This window comes from Dermacentor variabilis, chromosome 8 (assembly GCF_050947875.1).
Source record: "Dermacentor variabilis isolate Ectoservices chromosome 8, ASM5094787v1, whole genome shotgun sequence".
Taxonomy (NCBI): domain Eukaryota; kingdom Metazoa; phylum Arthropoda; class Arachnida; order Ixodida; family Ixodidae; genus Dermacentor; species Dermacentor variabilis.
The window spans coordinates 49,998,465-50,021,574 of record NC_134575.1 but is presented as its reverse complement, the minus strand read 5'-3'; the positions used below and the strand labels follow the sequence as shown (position 1 = coordinate 50,021,574).

At 47.9% G+C, this 23,110-nt stretch overlaps 1 protein-coding gene across 1 annotated transcript in view; it reads left to right on the top strand.

Annotated features, from left to right (window-relative positions):
- Positions 1-1,613: 1,613 nt before the first annotated feature.
- The window catches only part of LOC142591393 (uncharacterized), a 38,565-nt gene continuing 17,068 nt past the window's right edge, over positions 1,614-23,110 (top strand). Inside the window, exons 1-8 of the mRNA XM_075703720.1 lie at positions 1,614-1,723; positions 2,335-2,418; positions 4,449-4,639; positions 5,802-5,885; positions 7,713-7,761; positions 13,309-13,530; positions 16,850-17,088; positions 19,412-19,586. Coding sequence (XP_075559835.1) covers positions 2,361-2,418; positions 4,449-4,639; positions 5,802-5,885; positions 7,713-7,761; positions 13,309-13,530; positions 16,850-17,088; positions 19,412-19,586 — 1,018 coding nt within the window. The 5' untranslated portion in view covers positions 1,614-1,723; positions 2,335-2,360. The remainder of the gene's footprint in view (positions 1,724-2,334; positions 2,419-4,448; positions 4,640-5,801; positions 5,886-7,712; positions 7,762-13,308; positions 13,531-16,849; positions 17,089-19,411; positions 19,587-23,110) is intronic.

The following is a 23,110-nucleotide window of genomic DNA, read 5'->3' as shown; positions in this document are numbered from 1 at the left end:
GACAAAAACGAACGCGCACCGAAGTGCGCAGTGCGGTGGTCGGGGGCAACACGAGAAAAACGCATGCGCTCTGGCTGGCTCAAGCAGCCAGCGGTTAGCGAGAACAAGAAAATTGAAGAGGCTCAATGTGTCCTCGCGAATAAAAGCCAAAATAGAAAATAAATAACAACGTAGTTACCTTTGCTGGTTTTAGTGTGTTGATATGGATGCTTTGGCACAGGTGAAATGTTGACATGACGGCACAAATGAACCATGCGCTACAACGCTTCGTCTCATCGGAGTTCGCTGCGTGCTTTGTCAACTTGTCTTGCAGTCTGTTGATTTGGCTTGTCTCGTTGTGTGGTCCGATGTACGACTTTAGAAGAGTTGATGCACTTTCGGCGTCAAAACCCGCCCTCAAGTGTAGCTGCATAACCTTTTTTGTTTTTATTTTGCACCGCATTATCTGTATCGTGATGTAGAAATGGACGACCCGGGGTTGTACTTCCCCCGAGCTATACGCGCATGCGAGTTAGGCTCGATGCATGCGCCCGTTCGAACGCGTCATCACGCGTCACCTGCGTCACGTGCGTCCTTGCGTCACCTGCGTCAAGCGTCATACGCGTCGCCTGCGTTAACGTCGGCGACCTTAACCGCATCGGCCCAGGTCACGGTCGTGCTGTTTTTGAGGAGAAACTGGTGAGGAAGCGCTGTCTGATGAAGGGCACTGGTGCTATGGATGGTGAGGAGGCGACGCGTTTGACGACTGGTGTGAATCGGGCCTTATATAGGAAGGACATGGCCGACGACACTGGCTGCGAAAGGGGTGGAGGCGCGGGTGCAGCCGAAGATGTCGCTACGTGCCGTAAAACGAAATACAGGTCACGCTGTAGTATAGCTCGACTTCACAAAGTGTAATTCTAAAGAAAATATTGGGAGGGGGGAAACCGGTATGAACAGGTAAAGAAAGGACTGGTATGTGATACGGGGGTCGACTTTTTGTCGCGGTTTTCTGAAAAAATAATAGTGCGACCTATATCTTGTTTTTTACGGTAATAAGCTGAGCAAGCATATCCAGGGACTTTGTGTAGAACTCGTTTCAACGAAACAGCTTCGGCTTCAGCACCCGTGCAGGAGAGGCGCGTGCTTCATGACGTCGTGATGCACCGTTCCGCTCCATCATGACGTCACTATACGCTCCGTTTCTGCGATCGCCGTGGCTGCCACGCGAGAGCGCATCCAGAAGAAACGCAAGCAGGACGCTCGGCTATTGATTTTTTTTTTAATTTGGAACGTCATCGCATTGCTAAAAGACGTGAGCAGAATGTGTTTGTGTTGTTACGTCCCGACAATGCCATCGTCGCCAGGCCCGACGTTTCAAGACAAACTTTAGTTCCATAATTAAAAGAATATTTCCACGCGCTTCCCAATAGCAGTTTTTTGCAAACTCTCATCTCCTTGCGTGCGAGAAGCGAGTGATAGAGAGTTAATTTTTACACCTTCAAAACTATGTATGTACTCTTTTTAGGAACACCGGAACATCCCGGCCATAGTGCTGCTACAGTACGTTAATTAAAGACAACTTAACGCGATTCGGTGGCGTTCATCTGCGAATATAAAACTCTCGTTTTAATTTCTGAAGATAGGTAATTACTCGTTTCCCCTTTCCGCCGATAGGACACTGACGTGCTCGTGAATACCAACTCTGACGAGTTCCAGACGGCAGTCTCCGCGCGACTCAAAGGTGAGCGGTTTATTATTTTGTGCTGCTGTAGCTCTTAGGCTCTTAAAAAAAATTACGCCACTTGGGGCTTATCATGCGATAGGCACGGGGACGAGGCGAGGGACAGGGGCGTTCTTCTGCGGGGCTGCTGCTTACGGCGCGACTGTGCGGGTGCCGTGTCTTAACAGCAATTGCGATGTGGCCAAAGTGCCCGCGGGGGCCTCATCTTCAAAGCGATCTGCGGTGTTTGCAGAGCGCGCGTAGTGCCGGTAGCTTCGTAGGCGCTGTGCTTTCGACGTTTCGTTCGCGCTGAAGTGAGAGGTGTGCGAGGGTCAATTCGATCGCTGCTGCTGCCGCAATTCCTCACTCCAGCATTTTGACAGCGAGTTTTCGCGCTGATCGAGCGATGCGTGTTCGTGTTTACCTGTGCGCGCGTGGCACCGTGCTTGTTAACTTAGTTAAAACGCGTGAACTTCAGTAGGGGTTTCAATCAATCAATCAATCAATCAATCAATCAATCAATCAATCAATCAATCAATCAATCAATCAATCAATCAATCGTTTTTATTACAAATCAAACGAGGCCTTTCTTCCTACAGATTCTTATCGCTTTGGTATGATATCTGACACAGCGTGCGCCATCGATGTGGGCGTGGCCATGGATCAAGGGCTAACCAGCTCCCCGCTGCTCAAGTTCGTCAACAACACTGCGCAATGTACGAAAAACTCTCTGCGACTTTTTTTTCAATTTTTTTAACCAATAGCTTTCTTTTGCTGTTTTGGCTGTGGTTGTCACTAACGGCCGGACTTTGAAACCCGACACAAACGCGCCCAAGGGTGTGTCCTCTTGCCCGAACGAGTTGCGGTACTGCGTCGTTGTCGAGCGTAAAACTATCGTAGCTCTTTGACGTAGCGCGTGCTGTCATGCCAGAGCTTTGGGATGTCCGAAGGTGGAGGCGCTGGGTAAGGACGTCCCTACTCTCCTTCTCTCGCCGCCCTCTCGCTCTGTGGCGGCTGCGGGAGAGGGCTTCGCTGGAGGAAGAGGAGGAGGAGGGCAGTCGCGCATTCTACGCCCGGCACTAGCGCTGCTGGAGACAGCGCACTTCTGAGCGATCAAACCCATGTGTATTGCCACCTATGCTACATCCAAGCAGGTGCGCTGGTTAACGGCTCTGTTCTCTGCGGAATTAGGCGCTGAAACTTCAAACGATCCACTATTCAACAAATGTACGCCCTTCATGCACATCATTCCTTTATTATAGTGAATATCAGCTGACATAGCTTGTACGTTTACCGCCCGTTGTCCGCATACTACTTCTGTGCAAGAATGGCAGCAGGGAGGCGACTCAATTCGCTCCGTCTCCCCAACGAAGATCAGCATTGTTGATCACCGGTAGTTCTATGGAGCGAGAGCAACAACAGCTTCGAACACAGCAAAGGAGAGGAAAGTAGCCACAACGCACCAACTATTTCTCTACCCTGCGATGACGATTCTATCTGTGCGTCACACGGCCATCCCACAAACATAAAATTGAGATAACACGCGGTTTCCAGACCATCGCGTATGGCCTCAACACATTATGCGGGCGGGAAACTCACAAACGTAAGGCGCTTATTTTTTGAGATTGTAGCGCATGAATCCTCCTGTTCGTGAGCACAGACGGACGGACGAACGTCGGCGCCGAAAACGTAGCGCTGATAGATCGAAGGTACTGCACAGAAGCGCACCGAACAATTATGAAAAGCGTACCGTAACACGTGCTAACTGCTCCAGCCTATGAGCGTCTTCATTAGCGTTGCACTCGAGGAGGCAGTAATCCCACTCGGTAGCACGCGGATCAGGACAGCGCGCTAGCGACATCGCAGCGAGCGAGAACTCGTCGGCAACACAATCACAAAATTTGGGCTCGCGACCGCGTTCGTGTACAGCGAATTTCATTGCGCAGACGGCTGATCGAGGAAGCCACAGTGGTGCCCATGGGAAGGTAAACGCACGGTATTGCTTTCCAGGAAGTTGAAAACTACGGAAAGATATGCGGTGTCTAACTAAATATGGTCGCAAACATGGCGTCATGGCGTGTCACTTTGCCGAATACCGCCGCCTGCTATGCCGCGCGCTGCACAGCAGTGGAACTGGAAAAGTGAACATTGCGGGCAGATGCCACACTGTATTTTACCTCGGTTTGTTTGCTATAAAGCCCCTTAAAATTCGTTAGGTGGCGTCACTCTCCTCCTCCGCCTTCACTCCTCTTCGTTTCTCCTCTCTTCTACGCTCCCTCCTCGACCGTGGCGCCGTCTACACTGCTCGAGCGTAGCAACGGCGAGAACATGCGCTCCTCACCACTCTGTAGACGCTTCTCGAGCAAAAGTGGCGCTGACGCACGGCGCGAGGGCCCACGTGATGCTATTAGGCCAATAGCGACGCGGCGTCAGCCTCGGCCAGAGCGCGCGAGGAGGAGGCGGCGGCATTCTTCAAAGCGTCACTACTTTATGAAGTTTAAGGGGCTTTAGTTTATCAAGAAGAGCAAGAGAGGGAAAGGGTGGAGACCCTCCACGCATACTATCGAAGCCAGCGCACGCCAATCGGGCGGGCTTTGCGATGCCAGCGCCGCCCTAGCGGCGAGCTGCCGATCCTCGGCAGGTAGGAGGGGCGGGGCGGCCTGGGAACATTTGACCACCCTCGCGCCTCATGTGCCGCGTACGCGCAAACTAAAGGTGTCCATGCTGTTTCCCGAAACGAGCGCAGACCTGCAGGCTGTGGAGCCCCTCGCAACGAAGCTCCTCGACGCCGCGGAGCAGCTGAAGGGGAACATGAGCGACCTGTGGCAGCAGTACATGCACAACGCCTCGACGGAGCTGGCGCAGGCCGAGACCCGCTGTCCGGGCTGCGTGCCGGCCCAGCACAAGAAGCAGGTGGACGACTTCAACGACGCCCTCGTACGTGAGCCTTTCGACGCCTATGAAGGGATGTGAGCACAGATTGAAGCGATGAGCTCATAGCGTAACGGCATTCTTTTTATTATTATTTTTGAAGACAAGCTCTTTTTGGCTGACTTCACATGGGTTTGGCGTATCGCAAGAGCTAGCTACCTTGTAAACACTTCGAGAAAAAAAAACAATAACGGTCGGTTAGATGACTTTTAGGTGTATGAATGTGAAAGTGGCGTCAAATGATACCTCTCCACGCCGAGATCACGTAGCAGTGGTCGGAAACTAAGGACATAATCAGAAAAGATTATAAATAACCGTAAACATGGAGGGCTAGTAGAATGTGCCGATATTTTACTACTAGCATCATGGCATCAATAAATAAATAAATAAATAAATAAATAAATAAATAAATTAGTGAATGAATGAATCAAGCAATCGGAGGCTGTTTGCTCGTCGGTGTACCGAACCTTCCAATGGGAGCTTCTTAATGGTGAAACGACGCTAGAGGGGTATAGCTTGAGTCGAGCAAGTTTGTGCAGGCGAGTTCCTGCAAACAGGGTAAACCGGCGAAAACAGTCTCTGCAAAAAAAAAAAGAAACTGTGCTTTGAAAACGTGTTTGCGTATCGGTTTTTGCTGCACCAAGATCGATGCAGCTGATGTGTTGCTTCTGAAGGTATACATCACTGTCACTGAAGTGCTCATGTATCTCTCAAGAGGAGGACCCGTCGCTGTAGCGTATAGGCACTATTACGTTGCGCTACTGAGCGTTAGGTCCCGGGTGCGATCTCGGCCACGGCTGCAGCATTTTCGATAGGAGCGAAATGTGAAGAAACTCGTGTGCTTTGATTCTGGGTTCATGTTAAGCACGCCAATGTGTTCAAGATTAATCCGGAGTGCCTCCCCCCCCTACCCCCACTACGACATGCCTCATAATGAGATCGTGGTTGCGTGTACGTTTGACTCCGGTATTTAATTAATTGTGGAGGTGTCTGCTTAGGGGCAAGCTTTACAGAGAATGCGTACGATTTGCCCTCCCTAAGTGACGTGTCCACGGGAGTTCTTTCTATATTACGAATTTAAATATTCACAGGTTAGCGATTATGGTCAGTAAGTGTTTGTGAGATCGACCCCACACAAGACTTGTATTCCTTTCATTTTATTTTTCAGAACGTGGTATCTGCTTCCGTGGACCAGCTGAAAACGTTGAAGCAGACGATTAAGAATGCCAGCTTACAGCAATACGCCGACAAGGTGACAAAGAAGCTGTAGAAATCCCGTCGCGTACAGTTCAGAGGAACCTCGTAGCTCGGGAACTCCCATAGGAATACATGAGAACGGATAAATCGTTTTTCTTAGCAACCACTCCACATATTCTATTATTGGGTGTTGCAAAAAAAAAAGAAGAAAATTCCGAGCTAAAATCTGGTGATCTTTATTCAAGCCGTCATTTTTATAGAAAAAAAAATAATTCCTAAATTTCACTGAATTCCGCTGTCAAGTTTCCGTGTCTGCAACGAAGAATGATATCACGATTGTGTAATTAATTGCACCAAGCAATGCACGCGAAGTGGACAAAATAGATGCACTGTACACAGCTTGAGAAATATGCCGCTGATTTGTGAGTAGGACTTTTTGCAAAAGTCTCATAAACATTGTAAGAATTTCGAACCTCGCGCGCCAGATTTGTCGACTTTTATCATTAAACTGGTGCAATTTACGGAACTGCGATATTTGTTTATGGTGCAGAGTTAGCATTTGTCTACTCTGTCTTCAATTATGCGGAAACTGGCAAATTTTCGGCCATTTTCGCCCAATTTCCGCCCGCGAAACAGCACTGCATGTTCGCGCCTGTCTCCGCACTCTGAGACATATTTTCCGCGAGAGGCGTCGATATTGAAAGGAGTTCGCCTTCGCCACCATGTCGTCATCTCAACGCGGCAACGCATTCATACAATTTACGTTTCAGCATGCGCTTTTACAAATTCTCTTACCATATATACTTAAATACATTTCGTCGACGCTCGTCCTTCCGGACGGAATTGCGTTTATTCTGCCCACAGAAACACGGGGCGTAAATGCAACTCCATCGGAAGCCTGAAAGTACTCCCGTCGTAGCGTACAATAACTCCACATGTGAAGGGAGTTAAATGGGAGACGGCCAATTCAATACTCCCGCGAGCTATAGTTGTGCCCAGACACCCATTTCTCCGTCGAAGAGCACGTTCTGCAGAAAACGAAAATTACAGGGCCGATTCAACGTCCTTGTTCGTATCAACGTTAAGCTGTCCTTCGAAGGTTAATTGAGAGTTTTCAATGAAATGGTGTGCGAAGATGGACACCATACGCGATGTTTTATTTCATTTCCGATTATACGCTCAACAGAGCTTATCACGTTTTTATGCCACGACAGAAGGTTTTGTCATTGGGCTTCGCGGCATGACCCGCACCGGTATAAGCCACACCGGTATAATGCGCACCGCTATAACCGCACCGGTATAACGTACACTGATATAACTGCACCGCGATTTCCAACACAAACAATACTGTGCCCGTACTAAGCGGACGGCAAGACGCGGATAAACTTCACTGTACGCGACCCACGTGACCCGCACGGATTATTCTGTCTGCGGTATCGGCCCAGTTTTGATTATACAGTACTAGATCAATACCCCCCCCCCCTTTTTTTTTACACCATCTCCGGGATTGGTTCGCGGTTTGCTCGGCGAGATAACGACCAAGCGGAGGCTCCGAATTCTGGGGACGAAGCGAAAGAAAGCCTGTCAAGGAGTTAAGAAATGAGCTTGAAGGCGTTTATTGGATACCGTAAGAATATTTATGGTATCTTTTGTTGCTTCATTGCGTAATTATGCGGAGAATAGAGTCGTAAACCAGCCGGAGTGTAGGGGTATAGTACAGATGGCTGTATAATACGATTCATTATGTGTGTATTCTCTTGTGTCGAGCCGTTCAGTCAGACACACTCAGCAAAACACCTGAAAAGAAAGATTCACCCTAAATGGGCTTTCGTTCTGCGCGTTCCTAAATTCGTTTTGTTTTATTTCTCGTTTTTCTTTTCAGATCGGTCAAGGCAGTGCCATCAAAGTTATGCTCCAGGAAAAAGCTGAGGGTTAGAACAACAGTTTAATATATCGTTTTGTCTTGTCGCTCACGTGGCCGGGCCACTAATCCCCTCGGTCAGGGTGTATGCAACTTGCGTACGCAATTTTCATAATAGTGTTCACAATTACGGCGCTGCCGTAAATTTGCACCAGCAGTGATGAAGAATATTGAAGGTTGTTGCAATTTGAGCACTGTGTTTGTCTCGTTGAGCTCTATGCCACCAGGCGGCTGCACCGCTCCGGGCACTCACGTTTACGCCCCCACCAACCCGGCAATACATCCAAACCACCGCCGTTTGCCGGAACAGCGGACAAGCTAAAGGTCCCTGTTAGACTACTTAGCTTGTCTGTAAATGCATTAGCGTATGCGGAATACCGGGTTATGGTAGAGGTGTACGGCAACAACAGCAGCGCTGATAGTGTCAACTGCCGACGCGGAGTTTAAAACAGGTAGCCCACTGTCCTAGTACTGCACTGATATACCGTATTGTACCTAATTGCTAGCGCAAAGCGTCTTTAGGGATGTGTCAACGGGCACTTCCTTTATGTTTCTTTTATTCGGGCGAGAACGCTCGCGCAACGCAAAACGTTTTCTAACGCATCGTAGTTGTACAAAGCGCCACGAGGTGTCGCCACTAGCACCGTTGATGCCGAGCGCGGCTCCAGTAATCCGGTAAACCGTAAGTGGCGAGAAGTTGAACAGACAAGGTAAAGCTCTCCGTGGCCAGTGTCCAAATACAGCGCCCAGTAACTGCGTCCTCGGAGTACAAACCCGAATATCGAAGGCAGTGCTCTTGCGGATCAGATGCACAACGGAAGCAATTACAGAGCGGGAAACGCATAATAGACGCCTTGTTTTGGACACCGCTTGCATGAGCGTGTCCGGTACTCCGGTTAACGCAGGCGAGCAGGGCGTTTCACCGGAGGGGCGTAGGCGTAAACGTGAGCGGTCGGAGTGGTGCAGCCACCTGGTGACGCAGAGTTCAACCAGACAAATACAAAACTAATATTGGAATAACCAAGTCTATTTTTTTTTCGCTGCTGGTCTAAATTTATGCAGATCCCTAATTGTGTCACGATTTGCCGATGCGAAAAATTTACATCAGCAGCAAAGTAGAATCTACTTGGTTGATGCAGTGTTAGCTCTGCATTTGTTTGGTTGTGCTCTGCGTCACCAGGTTGTTGCACCTGTCAAGCCACTTACATTAGAGACTTTTAGCGTGTCCGCTTTTCCGGCAAACCGGGGCGGTTTGGGCGTATTACCGGATGGTCGGGGGCGCAAACGTGAGCGGCCGGAGCGGTGCAGCCGCCTGGTGTTGTAGAGCTCAATCAGACAAACAAAGAGCTCAAAGTGCAGTAACCTACTTTATTCTGCTTCGCTGCTGGTACAAGTTTTCGGCAGCGGCGTAATTGTGTTCACAATTACGCCACTGTCGAAAAGTTACACCCCAGCTAAGAAGAGTATGATAATTGGCTCTGTGTTTAGGTGGTTGAGCTTTGCATCACCAGCTGGCGCCACCAATCTTGCCGCTCACCTTTACGCCCCCGCTCATCCGGCAAACCGCCCGCGCTTGCCGGAATACCGGACGCACTAAATTTTCTATTGCCAGTTCTATCCGGAAGGAGCAAATAAAAAAAATACGGACGCGGAGTTGCGGGTCAACAACCAATTAATCGAAAAGTTTCATTACGCCATAGCTGTTGTAAAACCTGTCGGTAGTAGTAGTAGTCTATATAGCTGGCTAAAGGAAAACTAATGGTTAGAAGCATGTTGTGTCTGTAACCATGACGAACCCATTTCGCCGTCGGCACTTAAAGGAATGGAGGTAGAATAAACGGATTCTACAATGGTAGTGTGGTTAAGCAGGCACCCCCCTCCGAACGTTTCTCTAAAATTCACTCGAAAGAAATATACGATGGCATTGACCTCGGCGTTATCCCCTCACTGCTGCCTACGGCACAGGTGCAGCGTAAAAGCAGCGAAGACTATTGATAACACTATGCCGGCAATGCCCCGGTGCCAGCGCTGTCGACGTTGTATAGTCAGTCTACTGGAGCCCCTGCTTATGACTACTGCGACTTCACTTTTTTTTTCAGGCTGAACATGTCCACTATAGCAAAAAAAGCACTATAATGTTTATTGTCGGGACACTCGTCGTGCTCCGTAATTAATGGTGAAGTAATATTTTTTTAAAGAAAATGTCTTCTTTGACGACTTCACACGGATTTGGCGTACGCGGGATCTTGGTATCAGTCGGGCCTCTTGGTCAGAAAACTGCACTTTTCGCGCCCTTTCGCGGTAGCGGTGGTTTATAATTTATGTAGGTCGTTGAGACTTACATACAGAGTGTAGGTCTCCACGAGTCAAGAAGCGAGGATTAATCGCAGAGTACGTGAAATTAACCATACGGACGCAATTATAGCGATAATATAGTAATAAAAAAATTAAGCACATTGCACCATAGAATCTGGTATCGGCCCACCTGGCGTCTCGGTCAGTAAGGAAAGAGACATGTCAATCAAAGTTGATGCAGAGGAATACAACGTTGATGTACAGTGGCGACCAAAAGTTTGGAGACCACGGCATGAGCAAAAAAAATTAAGTATGTTGTTTTTAGTCATTCACAACATTGTGTTAGTTTAATACATTGTATTAGTGATCAAGCACACGCACGTAGGATGCGCTCTTGATTTCAGCCCGAACGCTCGGTCTGCGAATATAAATAAATGAAAATTAAATCGCGTCACCTTTTTTCCCCCAAAATTTTGCTCGGTATACCTGAAAAAAAAAAAACGAGCGAAAAAAAAAGCGAAGGACAATATTCGACATTAGTAAAAGAAATAAAGGGTCCGGACAGTAAAGGAAGGTCTGGCAATGGGGGGGGGGGGCACGAAAAAGATAATACAAATGACGCAAGAACTATCATGCAATTATGCAACATTGCATCATCTTAGAACGACAGAAAGCTCAGCTAGTTGGCAAGGATTCATTATGCAAAAATGAAGTGAGGCGTGCAGACAGGACACAAGAGTAGAGAAGTGGACAACACGAACGCCGTGTTGTCCACTTCTCTACTCTTGTGTCCTGTCTGCACGCCTCACTTCTTTTTTTGCATTGCATCGTCTGTAATGCCCCAACTTCAGTACGTACGAATACAATACCACGTATACGTCGACCTTCTGTTCTTCCGCGTTGATTTTGGTTGACACGCCTTTTTTCTTTCCTTGTCATTAAAAAAGTCAATAAACGTGCACACGGGATCAGGAAAGGTGATTCGAATCTTATGAAAAAAAAAACGCGACACATATTTGTCTGTACAATAATTGGACGTTTATTTGCTCCTTAATTACGACACGCAATAGACTGATTGCACGAATATCATCCCATACTATCTTGACTTTCTTTCATGTCGGTCTGCGGTAACTTGCAATTGAACTTTTATGCATTTTTTTAAAAATCATCGTAACTTGCGACTGATAAGGGCGCAATGGTTGTTGTTATTGTTCTTTTGGTTACATATTTGACCGGCTAGCCACTGCTGTAAATTATTGCAATCGCTCTGCGAAAAACAGGCCTTTACGTATTCTAATGTTGCCTTTATTCTAATCTATTCCAATGTTGCCTTTACGTATTCTAATGACGCCAAAGACTTGAAAAATTCTAGACCGATCAGCTTACTGTCAGTTGCCTACAAACTATTTACTAAGGTAATAACGCAAATAGAATCAGGAACACCTTAGACTTCTGTCAAGCAAAGGACCACGCAGGATTCCGTAAAGGCTACTCAAGAATAGACCATATCCACACTATCAATCAGGGGATAGAGAAATGTGCGGAATATAACCAACCCTTATATATAGCTTTCATTGATTACGAGAAAGCGTTTCATTCTGTCGAAACCTCAGCAGTCATAGAGGTATTACGGAATCAGGGTGTAGACGAGGCTTATGTAAAAATACTGAAAGATATCTATAGCGGCTCCACAGCCACCGTGGTCCTCCATAAAGAAAGCAACAAAATCCCAATAAAGAAAGGCGTCAGGCAGGGAGATACGATCTCTCCAATACTATTCACAGCGTGCTTACAGGAGGTATTCAGAGACCTGGAGTGGGAAGAATTGGGGATAAAAGTTAATGGAGAATACCTTAGTAATTTGCGATTCGCTGATGATATTGCCTTGCTTAGTAACTCAGGGGACCAATTGCAATGCATGCTCACTGACCTGGAGAGGCAAAGCAGAAGAGTGGGTCTAAAAATTAATCTGCAGAAAACTAAAGTAATGTTTAACAGTCTCGGAAGAGAACAGCAAATTAAAATAGGTAGCGAGGCACTGGAAGTGGTAAGGGAATACATCTACTTAGGGCAGGTAGTGACGGCGGATCCGGATCATGAGACGGAAATAATCAGAAGAATAAGAATGGGCTGGGGTGCGTTTGGTAGGCATTCTCAGATCATGAACAGCAGGTTGCCATTATCCCTCAAGAGAAAAGTCTATAATAGCTGTGTCTTACCAGTACTCTCCTACGAGGCAGAAACCTGGAGGCTTACGAAAAGGGTTCTACTTAAATTGAGGACGACGCAACGAGTTACGGAAAGAAGAATGATGGGTGTAACGTTAAGGGATAAGAAAAGAGCAGATTGGGTGAGGGAACACACGCGAGTTAAGGACATCTTAGTTGAAATCAAGAAAAAGAAATGGCATTGGCAGGACATGTAATGAGGAGGGAGGATAACCGATGGTCATTAAGGGTTACGGACTGGATCCCAAGGGAAGGGCAGCGTAGCAAAGGGCGGCAGAAAGTTAGGTGGGCGGATGAGATTAAGAAGTTTGCAGGGACGACGTGGCCACAATTAGTAAATGACCGGGGTTGTTGGAGAAGTATGGGAGAGGCTTTGCCCTGCAGTGGGTGTAACCGGGCTGATAATGATGATGATGTTGCCTTCATGCTTTCGAACATTGCCTTCATGTTTTCGAACATTGCCTTCATGTATTCGAACATTGCCTTCAGATATTCGAACATTCCCGAATGTTGTCGCCCATTCCATGGGTGTTTTCCAATTCTAGCCAGCACTGAAGACAACGTACTGAAAACGTACGTAAGGCGACAGGCGCGCTATTCTAAAGAAATCTCTAATGTGATACCCTACTTAAAAGCAACAACGGCAACAACAAAAAGATTACACTAAGTGCATATGAAATCGCAATTGTCATCTTGTGTGCGGGCAGCCTTCTCGCTGAGTTCCCAACCTTTCTGGTCACCTGCAATCTTAAATACCTAAGAAGCTTTGGAATCCGTGACGTCACAATGACGTAGCGGTGCCAGTATGACGACACGAAGTTCAAGGAATTGCAGTTCGGACTTCATTTGCTTTTGAACTAGACGATCTATTTCCGCTAAATGAACAGTGTAAACGTGTTTATAGTGCTACGTGCGTAAGGCGCCTAAAATTGCCTGCGCGCGGCTCTAACAAAACTCGTCCAATAAAGCTATCAAAACGTATGACATCAACGAAAATTTAGCTCTCTGCTGTGCCGTGGTGTCACGTTGCGCAGAGCTCACGAAAGCCATCGACGATTTCCTCGACGTCGGCAGAGAACTGTTCAACTCGACCGCCGCCATTTTCGAATCCAGCACCAGCGCCCTCCTGCAACAACTGAGGACCTACGAGAAGATCGACTTTCCCGAACCGTTGAAAGATATACAGTCGAATTACTCGCTCGGCACGATCGGCATCGTGGTAGCCATGGGCGTCGTCTGCCTCCTCTACACTATCGGTGAGCGTAAGGAGCTTCTGCGACTTCTGCGCGCATCAGAGAGTGTGTTTCTATTCTGGCCCGCATCGGAGACAGTCTACGTAGACAGCTAAGGAGACAGCCGGAGGCAGCTTTGAGACCGTGTAATGGAACGCGTTTCTAGCCATCTGGAAGACGTATCGAAGACGCTTGTGCGACGTGACACCACCTAGATGCCACAAGAGAAAGTTGAAAAAAGCACGCGTAATTTCTGCATTTTTGCGCCAGAAAACCTATTCAAAAACACGAGGTAGCTTACATTAAGGACGTAGGACCGCGTGTATACGTTTTCTTGTGCGCAGACAACCTTCCTGTCGGCTTTCCAAGCGTCTTGTCCAACCGCTATCTTGTTTGCACAAGAAGGTAGCCTGCATCGTTTATGACTTCGATGCTGTCTTCGCCAAGCTGTCTACTTCGACGTATTCATTAGAATTGGAACGAGACTTAAGATGGCCACTGTCCGCTTAGCCGTATGGCTAGCCGTATACGGCGAGTATTGGCACGCAACCAGACACTCCGCGAGTTAGTCTGCCGCACAGCACGTGTAAAGGCTTTTTACAGCGAAGCTATTTATGGCTAGGTACTAGTGGATCTCGTCTCCGTGGACACAGACAATTTTTCATACGGGGGCCGATCCCGAAGATGGTGCAATGCCGGGCCGACCCGCGGCGGAGGTGAAGCAGGAGTTAAGCAGTTCCCGTACGTGGGCCGATCCCAAAGATTGTGCAGTACGGGGCCGACCCGCGGCGAAAGTGAAGCAGGCGTTAAGCACTCCCCGTACCTGGGCCGATACCAAAGATAGTGCTATGCCGGGCCGACCCGCGGTGGAGGTGTGGTTCGCCATTAAGGGGCCCACATTCACAGCTTTCATAGTTATCCTTTTCCACAGAGTGGAAACGCACTGACTTCTTTAAAACGAACGTTTGTAAGCTGGCCTTCAAATGCTCTTTCTTTAAAAACCAATCGTAGAATGGTCTCACTGTTAAAGTACGCCGTCCCACGAACCACATGCCGATATATATATATATATATATATATATATATATATATATATATATATACAGTGGTCTCTTATATAGTGTTTGTTGGCTTCTTATGATATGACTAATAAAAATCTGGCCCCTCGGTCAACCCCTTTCTTCTTGTTTATATATATATATATATATATATATATATATATATATATATATATATATATATATATATATATTCGAATCGTTTCATCTATAAGTGGAGGTTAATCGCACCGACACCAGGCTTTTTCGGTCTTTTCGGCTCCGCTAGCTCGCTGGAAGCTACACAGCGGATAAGCCCCGGCCAGAAATTGAGTGTCGCGGTGGGCGGGGCAAGGGCTCGTCGCGACACCTCGTGGCGGCCGTGGGAGACTGCGCTGCGCCACATCGCGCTGGCATCTCGGAGGCCACGCGCGCCAGACGCAGCTACGCGCAGTGCAAAGATGAAATCGTTTGCCTTTCTGTCACAGACTTATCTATTTTTTCATTTCACTAAAAAATAACCAGTTATGTATTACTCACACTGTTCACGCGATCAGGAAATCAGCCATAGCATTGGTCGGCCAACCTGCTTTCGATGACGACATTGCGGATGCGAGAGGAAGCGACTCTTCTCTTCTTTTGACACCGGACTGTAAATTCCCTGATGCACGCAGTGCAATAATATTTGGCTCACACATTCGCAGGATTGTTATTCATAGTACGGCAACATTTCTTTACTACGTTCAAAAAGTGTTTCAGCGCCCCTTTGATGGGACACTAAAGAAACGTGCACTGGCGTAACATTCTTTCGCATGTCTATTTTCGTTGTATCCGCGGTTAGAGGATGACTAATAGGAAAAAAAAACGCCCAACTTGATTTATTGCTAGATTTTGTGCCAGAATGCTAGTGCACGTTCCTCACGTTGACGTCACCGGTTCCTTCCGTCTTGGCTCAGTGAGGGGTCTTGATATTTGTTAGGTTCAGTCTTAGGCTGCTGTAGAATACGTACAATTCAGTTTACGGGGTTCAGAGTGTTCGCGGACAACGCCCAGATGTCGGAGGTCATGCGTTTAGGGAAGCTTTGCTAGTTATTTGTTGATCGCAGTACACACAGCGCTCGTGGGCATTACAAAGGGGTGGGGGAAAGGGAGGTTAGCAATAATCATGACAGCTAACAGGAACTCCTACCAGCGGTAATGAATGTAAACCGAATTCATAGTGCTAAATTGACAGGGACACGAAAGACGACAGCACGCGCACGTCCTGCCGTCTTTCGTGTTCCTGTCAATCCAGCGCTACGACTTTGATTGATGCAACGAGTCAACTAGCCCAAGAATATGCACTCCTGGTAATCAACACATATGTAGACCGTTACAACTTTCGTTGAAACCACGCAAATTGGCGTGCTGTCATAGCGAAACATTATGCACTCAAATACACAGTTGAAAAGAAAACGCATCCCTAGAGCTAAAATTTGTATAAACGCTTAAGCTTCCTCTTTAAGAGTGGAACGCGATAGCATTCAAAGATCCCTGACTGCTCCTCACGCTTCCCGGCAACTGCAGCGTATGTAACCATTACGTTTACTGGGAAACGCTGGCCACGGACGCTGTGCACGAAGGAGGGCTTTCTGGTAGAAACGCGGCCACTTGCGTGGGTCGGGATGCGGCGGAGGTGAGCGCAATATGGAAGCTTTACAAGGAACCGGGCGTGCCGCTTCGTGGCCTCCAAGATATTTGCGTGCCGGTGCACGGAAATGGCGGACGCCCTGGCGGGTCTAGGGATGGTAGAAACGCTGGAAAAGGGGTTTGTTTGAGATTTCGCGCAATATAATGATGTTTTCTCGTATATTCAATTTATAATACGACAGTATCATGTCTGTAGGTTGTGTGTAGCTCCTAGTTTCTGATTTTTCTACTGTATTTCAGCTCGAGAAATTCAATTAGTTCAGGTAACTTCCTTGCGCCACATGGAGGGTCTGGGTACGTGTGGTTCGATATTCGTTTAGCCGGTACAACGTCCGACGCCAGACGCGGATGCGGGACGCCGACACCGGATATTCTGTGATACGGGGTCCGTTCTTGGGAAGAACATCCTTCTACAAAATGTGTTTTACAGCGCATTTCTCTTATTTTAAACACGTGGCCGAAACTTGGAAGCAGTCAGATTCGGAAATACATTTATCCCAGCTGGTCAGCACTTACTTCCTTCCTTGATTCCCTCGCGAATTCGCGTGTTTGCCCTTTCCACCATCCCTCTATCTCTCGCTATAATTGTCCGCTTCTCCCTCTCCTTCACTCTGCAGCCAACCAGTGCAGCTGCGCTAACCAGCGCACCGGTCTGTGCAGCCTGCGTTCGGGCAGCTGGCTCCTGTCCGGCGCCGTGCTCTTTTTCCTGCTCACCTTCTCGGTGTCCATCGTGGCGTCCTCCTTCGGCGTGATGGTGGGCATCGGCATCGAGCGTGTCCTCTGCCACCCGCTCGAGCAACCCACGGCGCCCGAGTGTCGGAACATGCTGGCATTCGTCCACAAGGCCCTGTTCCCGGTGCGTCACGTGACCTGTGTAAAGGGACTTCGGGAAGTTTTTCCGTCTTGTGCGTGTATGAAACGTATTGCCCTCTGCGGAATAGCGGTTTGCCAGAGACTTGGACGGAAGCATATACTAACAACGAGGGGGGCGACTAGAGGACTGCGTGGGCCGTTTTTTTTTTTCCTTGCCCGGCCACAGCCAGAAACTGCCATGCGCGGGCACCGACCGAGCTCGGCGCGGTGTTTTCAAACGTGGTCCGTACCCGGTTTAACCCGGCCCGGTTTCTGAGCCTAAGCTTTGTGGGGATTAAGGATGAATTCGCCGCGCCAATGCGTGGGCGCATTCACCTGTTCTGCCATCCCTGTTCAGCGTTCAGCCATGGCGCTCCACTCGCGATGGTTCGCGGTGAGGGTGGGGCATAGTGGTTATTTCCCCTATGTTGTCCTCAGGGTCAGTGTTTGTTGGCTTCTTATGATATGACTAATAAAAATGGGCCCCTCGGTTAACCTCCTTTATTGTTTATTACCTAACAGGAGTCTCGAATGTGGCAACATTGATGCCTTCAGTTAGCATGTGTGGGCTTATTGACCAGTTGCCCTCACCCAAAAAGATCACGTTCTCGTGACGCCTGCAGCAGAAAGGTTGTTCCACGTCCGCCGCCAAGGTCTGTGAGTGGTGGCGCTGGCTAACACTACCAGGGTTTTCCTGGGAAACATAAATACCCAAAGAAGTGGATGGGGAAACGGCGCCGCGGTAGCTCAATCGGTAGAGCATAGCACGCGAAATGCGAAGGTTGTGTGATCGTTCCCCACCTGTGGCAAGTTGTTTCTTCATCCACTTTCATTTCGATTAACTTATCATTTCTTATTTCGTTTATTTAGCATAAGTAATTTCCCCTATGTTGTCCTCAGGGTCAGTGTTTGCTGGCTTCTTATGATATGACCAATAAATATCAGGCCCCTCGGTTAACCCCCTTTCTTCTCGTTTATTACTGTAAGGTCGCTGCTTACATGCAATTGGTTAATGAAAAAAGAACGACGCGAGCAAATTACGCAAGTAAACATATGTAATCGATCAAATACTAAACTACCAAAAATGCAGCTGATTACAAGTAATTACAGGTAATTAGTCTGAATCAGTGTCTTACACTGCAGTATCTTTCATGGTCTCTAGATAATTTTTGCCAGTTATCTGCGAGTCTGTACATGGGCAAAGGGTGGCGGCTGGCGCGTGTTGCTTAGGGACGTAAAACCGAATCATTCATTCAACAGCTAGTTGAATGAGAGGCTCCTCCATTCATCCAATCGACCAATCAGTGAACCATCGTATCGTTAGAATCTATCTATCTATCTATCTATCTATCTATCTATCTATCTATCTATCTATCTATCTATCTATCTATCTATCTATCTATCTATCTATCTATCTATCTATCTATCTATCTATCTATCTATCTATCTATCTATCTATCTATCTATCTATCTATCTATCTATCTATCTATCTATCTATCTATCTATCTATCTATCTATCTATCTATCTATCTATCTATCTATCTATCTATCTATCTATCTATCTATCTATCTATCTATCTATCTATCTATCTATCTATCTATCTATCTATCTATCTATCTATCTATCTATCTATCTATCTATCTATCTATCTATCTATCTATCTATCTATCTATCTATCTATCTATCTATCTATCTATCTATCTATCTATCTATCTATCTATCTATCTATCTATCTATCTATCTATCTATCTATCTATCTATCTATCTATCTATCTATCTATCTATCTATCTATCTATCTATCTATCTATCTATCTATCTATCTATCTATCTATCTATCTATCTATCTATCTATCTATCATCAGATGCTCCTTATTATATTCAGTTGATCCATCATTCAATCAGTTTATTCAATTACATGCTCATTACTTTATTCAGTTGATCCATCATTCAATCAGTTTATTCAATTACATGCTCATTACTTTATTCAGTTGATCACTCAACCATTCCACCAATCAATGAATGAACCTATCAATGAATGAACCTATCAATGAATGAACCTATCAATCCAATGATAGATCATCAAAAAAGAATCAACCAATCGATTATTCAATCAATCGCAATCAGTCAGCCAACCCACCAATCAATGAATTAACCTGTCAATCCAATGATAGATCATCAAAAAAGAATCAACCAATCGATCATTCAATCAATCACAATCAGTCAGCCAACCCATCAATCAAAGATACTGCAGTAAATCAACCTACCTGCTTGGCGGGAGTGCCAGCTGGCTCGCGATTGAAAACTGTCTCCCCGCGACGACGCAGGCTCAGCAGAAGAAGAAATCCAACCCGCGGAAGAACCCTCTTCGCGACGAGGGTCGACAGCGAGCGGAGGACGAGGGTCCACTCGCGGAACGTCGTTCGGCCATCGACGCCGGGGTCGCCGCCTCGGGCGCTGCTCGGCACCACGCACGCCAGATCTTGGAAGCCCTCGCAGATGGTACGCAAATGATACCAGAGGTCTTGCTCGTGCCCCCTCGAACGGCGAAACACTGTACATTTCTTTTTGATAGGGTGTGTACTTATCGACGAGTCGCTACATGGTGGCTCTTGCTGGAACCATTGAGCGTGACACAAACGCGAGTAGTGCACTGAACGAAACCACCGAAACGCGAACAGTCGATCGAGTTGTGTCGGCGCAGCCGATAGCGGTACGACTGGCGTCACCAGCGGCGTTCGCGACAGGTTTCGTGAGCTGCTCGTACGCTCTTTGTGAAAAACGTAGACGTTCGGCTCGGCGCATGCACATGTCGTTTGGCTGTATTCTGCGGTTCCTGTGACACTCCCGAAACTCCACAGGAGAAGAGGGAGAGCTCTCTTCGCTTTTGAGGTCGTTGGATCATTTAGGACGCGCCACAGGAACACGTTTTAAGTCTGCTGTCAGTGTGACACTCGCAGGCAACGTTGACCCGTTTACTTTTGAGATAGAGGGAGAGAATGAGAGAGACAAAACTTTATTGAGCCGAAATAGCCGAGAGATCCTGACCAGCGCGGTCTTATGCGAGCAGGAAAAGGAAAGAAAGGCAGGGAAGCCAACAAGACGCGCGTCCTGTTTACTTCCCTACGCGGGGGAAGGGATTTAAGGGGTGAATAGAAAGGAAGGATAGGGAGGGAAAAAGGTGTTATCAATGCGAGAACATGCGGTTGCCCATGACTTCACGCCTACAATCGCTCACCGAGGCCAGTCTATTTACATGAACCATAGCAATGCCTGCGTCGCTTTATAAGCCTGCGCCGCGTTTGGCCACGATCCAAGAATCTTTTGTCTCTGAAAACAGTGTGTTATCCACTCGGTTTAACACACTCCGAATAGCGTCCCGTTCGATATAATAATGATCACAGAAACGCAACACAGGTTGTGTTCCTTCACAGTCGTCTCTTCACAGTTGGATGGGTAACATGTCTTATGGCACACATCAAAGAGGGATAGGGGCCAATTCCACGGGCCCAGACCGAGGAGACGTATGTGGAGGACGAGAGCCTTCGGGCCTTGGGAGAGGGGTCTGTCAACCGCTCCTCTAGGGTAGCAGGTCGAGTGTTAGTGGGTAGTTGAGCGAGGCTGGTCTGCGTTGCCGCATAAGGTCCCAGGACAGTCCCACAGGACATGGCGATTGTCCAGGAAGCCACGGCAGCGTAAGCATGTATACGGGACTGTCAGCATTGTCAGAGATGTAGTGTTGGATGTGTGGTGAGTGTGGTGAGTGTGTCTGTGCCCTCCTGATAAGGACCGCTTCGTGGCGGGACATAGAATGGGGTAGGTGCAGCTATACAGTGCGACTTTCAGTAAGTTCACCCGACCGTTCTCTGCGATTGAGCTCAGCGAGAGTGAGAAGTTCTGCGCTAGTGAGAGGATCTGGCCAGTTGAGGGGAGAGCTTGGAAAGTTAACACAGGAGATGGCGTGGGCCATCTCATTCTTCTTCACACTCGAATGGCCATGTATTCATTGTGTACAAACCTGTAGTGTGCAGCGAGACGGGTTGGTAGATTGTTGTAGAGTTGGGTAAGGAGGTTGCTGCTTTCAAACGCTCTACAGGTCGTTTGGCTGTCTGTTCGGATGTGCATAGTATTGCAATTGTGGGGATTGAGTATGGTGGTGGCCGCCAACATGGCCACAAGTTCTGCTATGTTCTATGTCCCGTACGCCCCAGGAAACTGTTCCCTCAGCAACGGCCATGGCTGAACGAAAAGCTGGTACCGCAAGCGTAGGGGAAGCATACGGGAAAAGGAACCATTTTGCAGTGTTTTCTGTAGCAAATCGGGCCTTGTCGTGCCTGCGTCCAATGTGAAATGTGGTGCTCCAATGTGAAATGTGACCGTGACCTGGCACAGGGTGGGCCATGGGGGACGTTTGGATGGCTTGTCCGGTAGATCGGTGATCGCACAGCGCAAGTTCTCTAGAAATGCCTGTCCTTACTTGGAGTGTTTTAATCTTGTGAGCAGGGCCTCCCTGTGAAGTTGCGTGAGGTCGTCTAGGTCGGGCACTGGTGCTATCACCTGTACCCCGGCAGTCTTGGATTCGGGACTTGCCAGAGGATCTTTTAGAGCGCAGCTCTTAGGCGCCAGTTCCCGCGCTTTTCGCGTCAGCGTCGTCCCTCGGCGTAACCGAGCGAACGAACACAGCGAAGGATGAAAGAGCGAACGCGGAGCGCAGCGGGGGATGAAAGATGGCGATAGCGAAGAGAGCGCTTGGAGGAACGCGGAGGGGATGCCAAAGCGTGAGAAGAAAAGCGTAGTGCCGCGCAAGATGGGCTCTGAGGCGACGACCGCTACAAGATGGCGCCAGAGTAGCGTGCCGTCATCTGTTTACTGATGGCATGCGGCGCGCGTCTACCGATACCATATATGAAAACAAAGCGCTGCATGAGCGGAGGTCTGTCTGCGGCGGCCGCTGTGAACTGCGCCCACGCGTCAGAGACGCGCTGTTTCTCGCGATGTCCCGATTAGCGAGGCAGTGGCGCCTTACTTCGCTCCGTTTGCAATGTGCCACACGAGACAAACTGTCCGCGACAGCCGAAATGAAAACACTTATATCGCGAAATGGAAACACGTCAAGAGTTGTGCTCAAATTTCGCATTAGGGAGTATCGTAATGGTCGGTGAATTTTTTTAGAAAGTGCGTTGCGTGTTCGTAAGAGTCGCGTATGACAATTGATATAACACTATGTGGGGACGGCGAGGGCCAATGTCATATAGCGTAACTTTTTTTTTTGGATGTCGCATAATTTTCTTGTTGTGCAAATGAGAAGTTTGACCTGGAGAAGCTGTTGAGTGGTGTGTTGGAGCCATATGTCGGCTTTTCCATTCTCATGTGGCCAGGAACCGAGAATTTTGATGCATTCTTCCCTGAGAGTGGGCACATCCTTGATTGATAAATGTAGACGGTACCTGTCTTTGCGTGAGCGATAAATGTAGACGGCACCTCTCATTGCGTGAGCTCAGGTTGGTGCCGTTAGGGGCCATATATGTATTCCAATGCGTTACTGGAAAGATCGAGGCCTCGTTTGCGGGGGAATTTGTGCACGGCATCGATGGCTGTTTGAAGTGTGTCTTGAACTTGTACGGGTGTGGGTGGTCCAGATTGAAATGTCGTTGAAATGTACCTGTGCAAATCTGTTGTGGGCCAGCAAAAAGATCGTCGGGGGCCGGCTAGAATCTTGAGGCACTCAGCGCAGAACGCACCGATTGCAGGATTTCGTGAGTTTACCTTGACTGAGACCATTCGGTCATCAGAAAAGTTTCTAATGTAGTTGTACATATGCTTTTGACAAAGACTGTACATCTTTGCGTCCTTTGCAATTCGCTAGGCTGCGCAGCGACCGCGCACTTAGCTGCCCCTGCTTAAATCGCCGAATAAACTACGTACGTGGGGCACCATGCCGGACAGACAATTCCCAGCAAAAATTCAAGTAAAAGTTATCCGTAATGCAGAAGAGTACGCATTCGGGCTGGTTGGTTCATGATTAC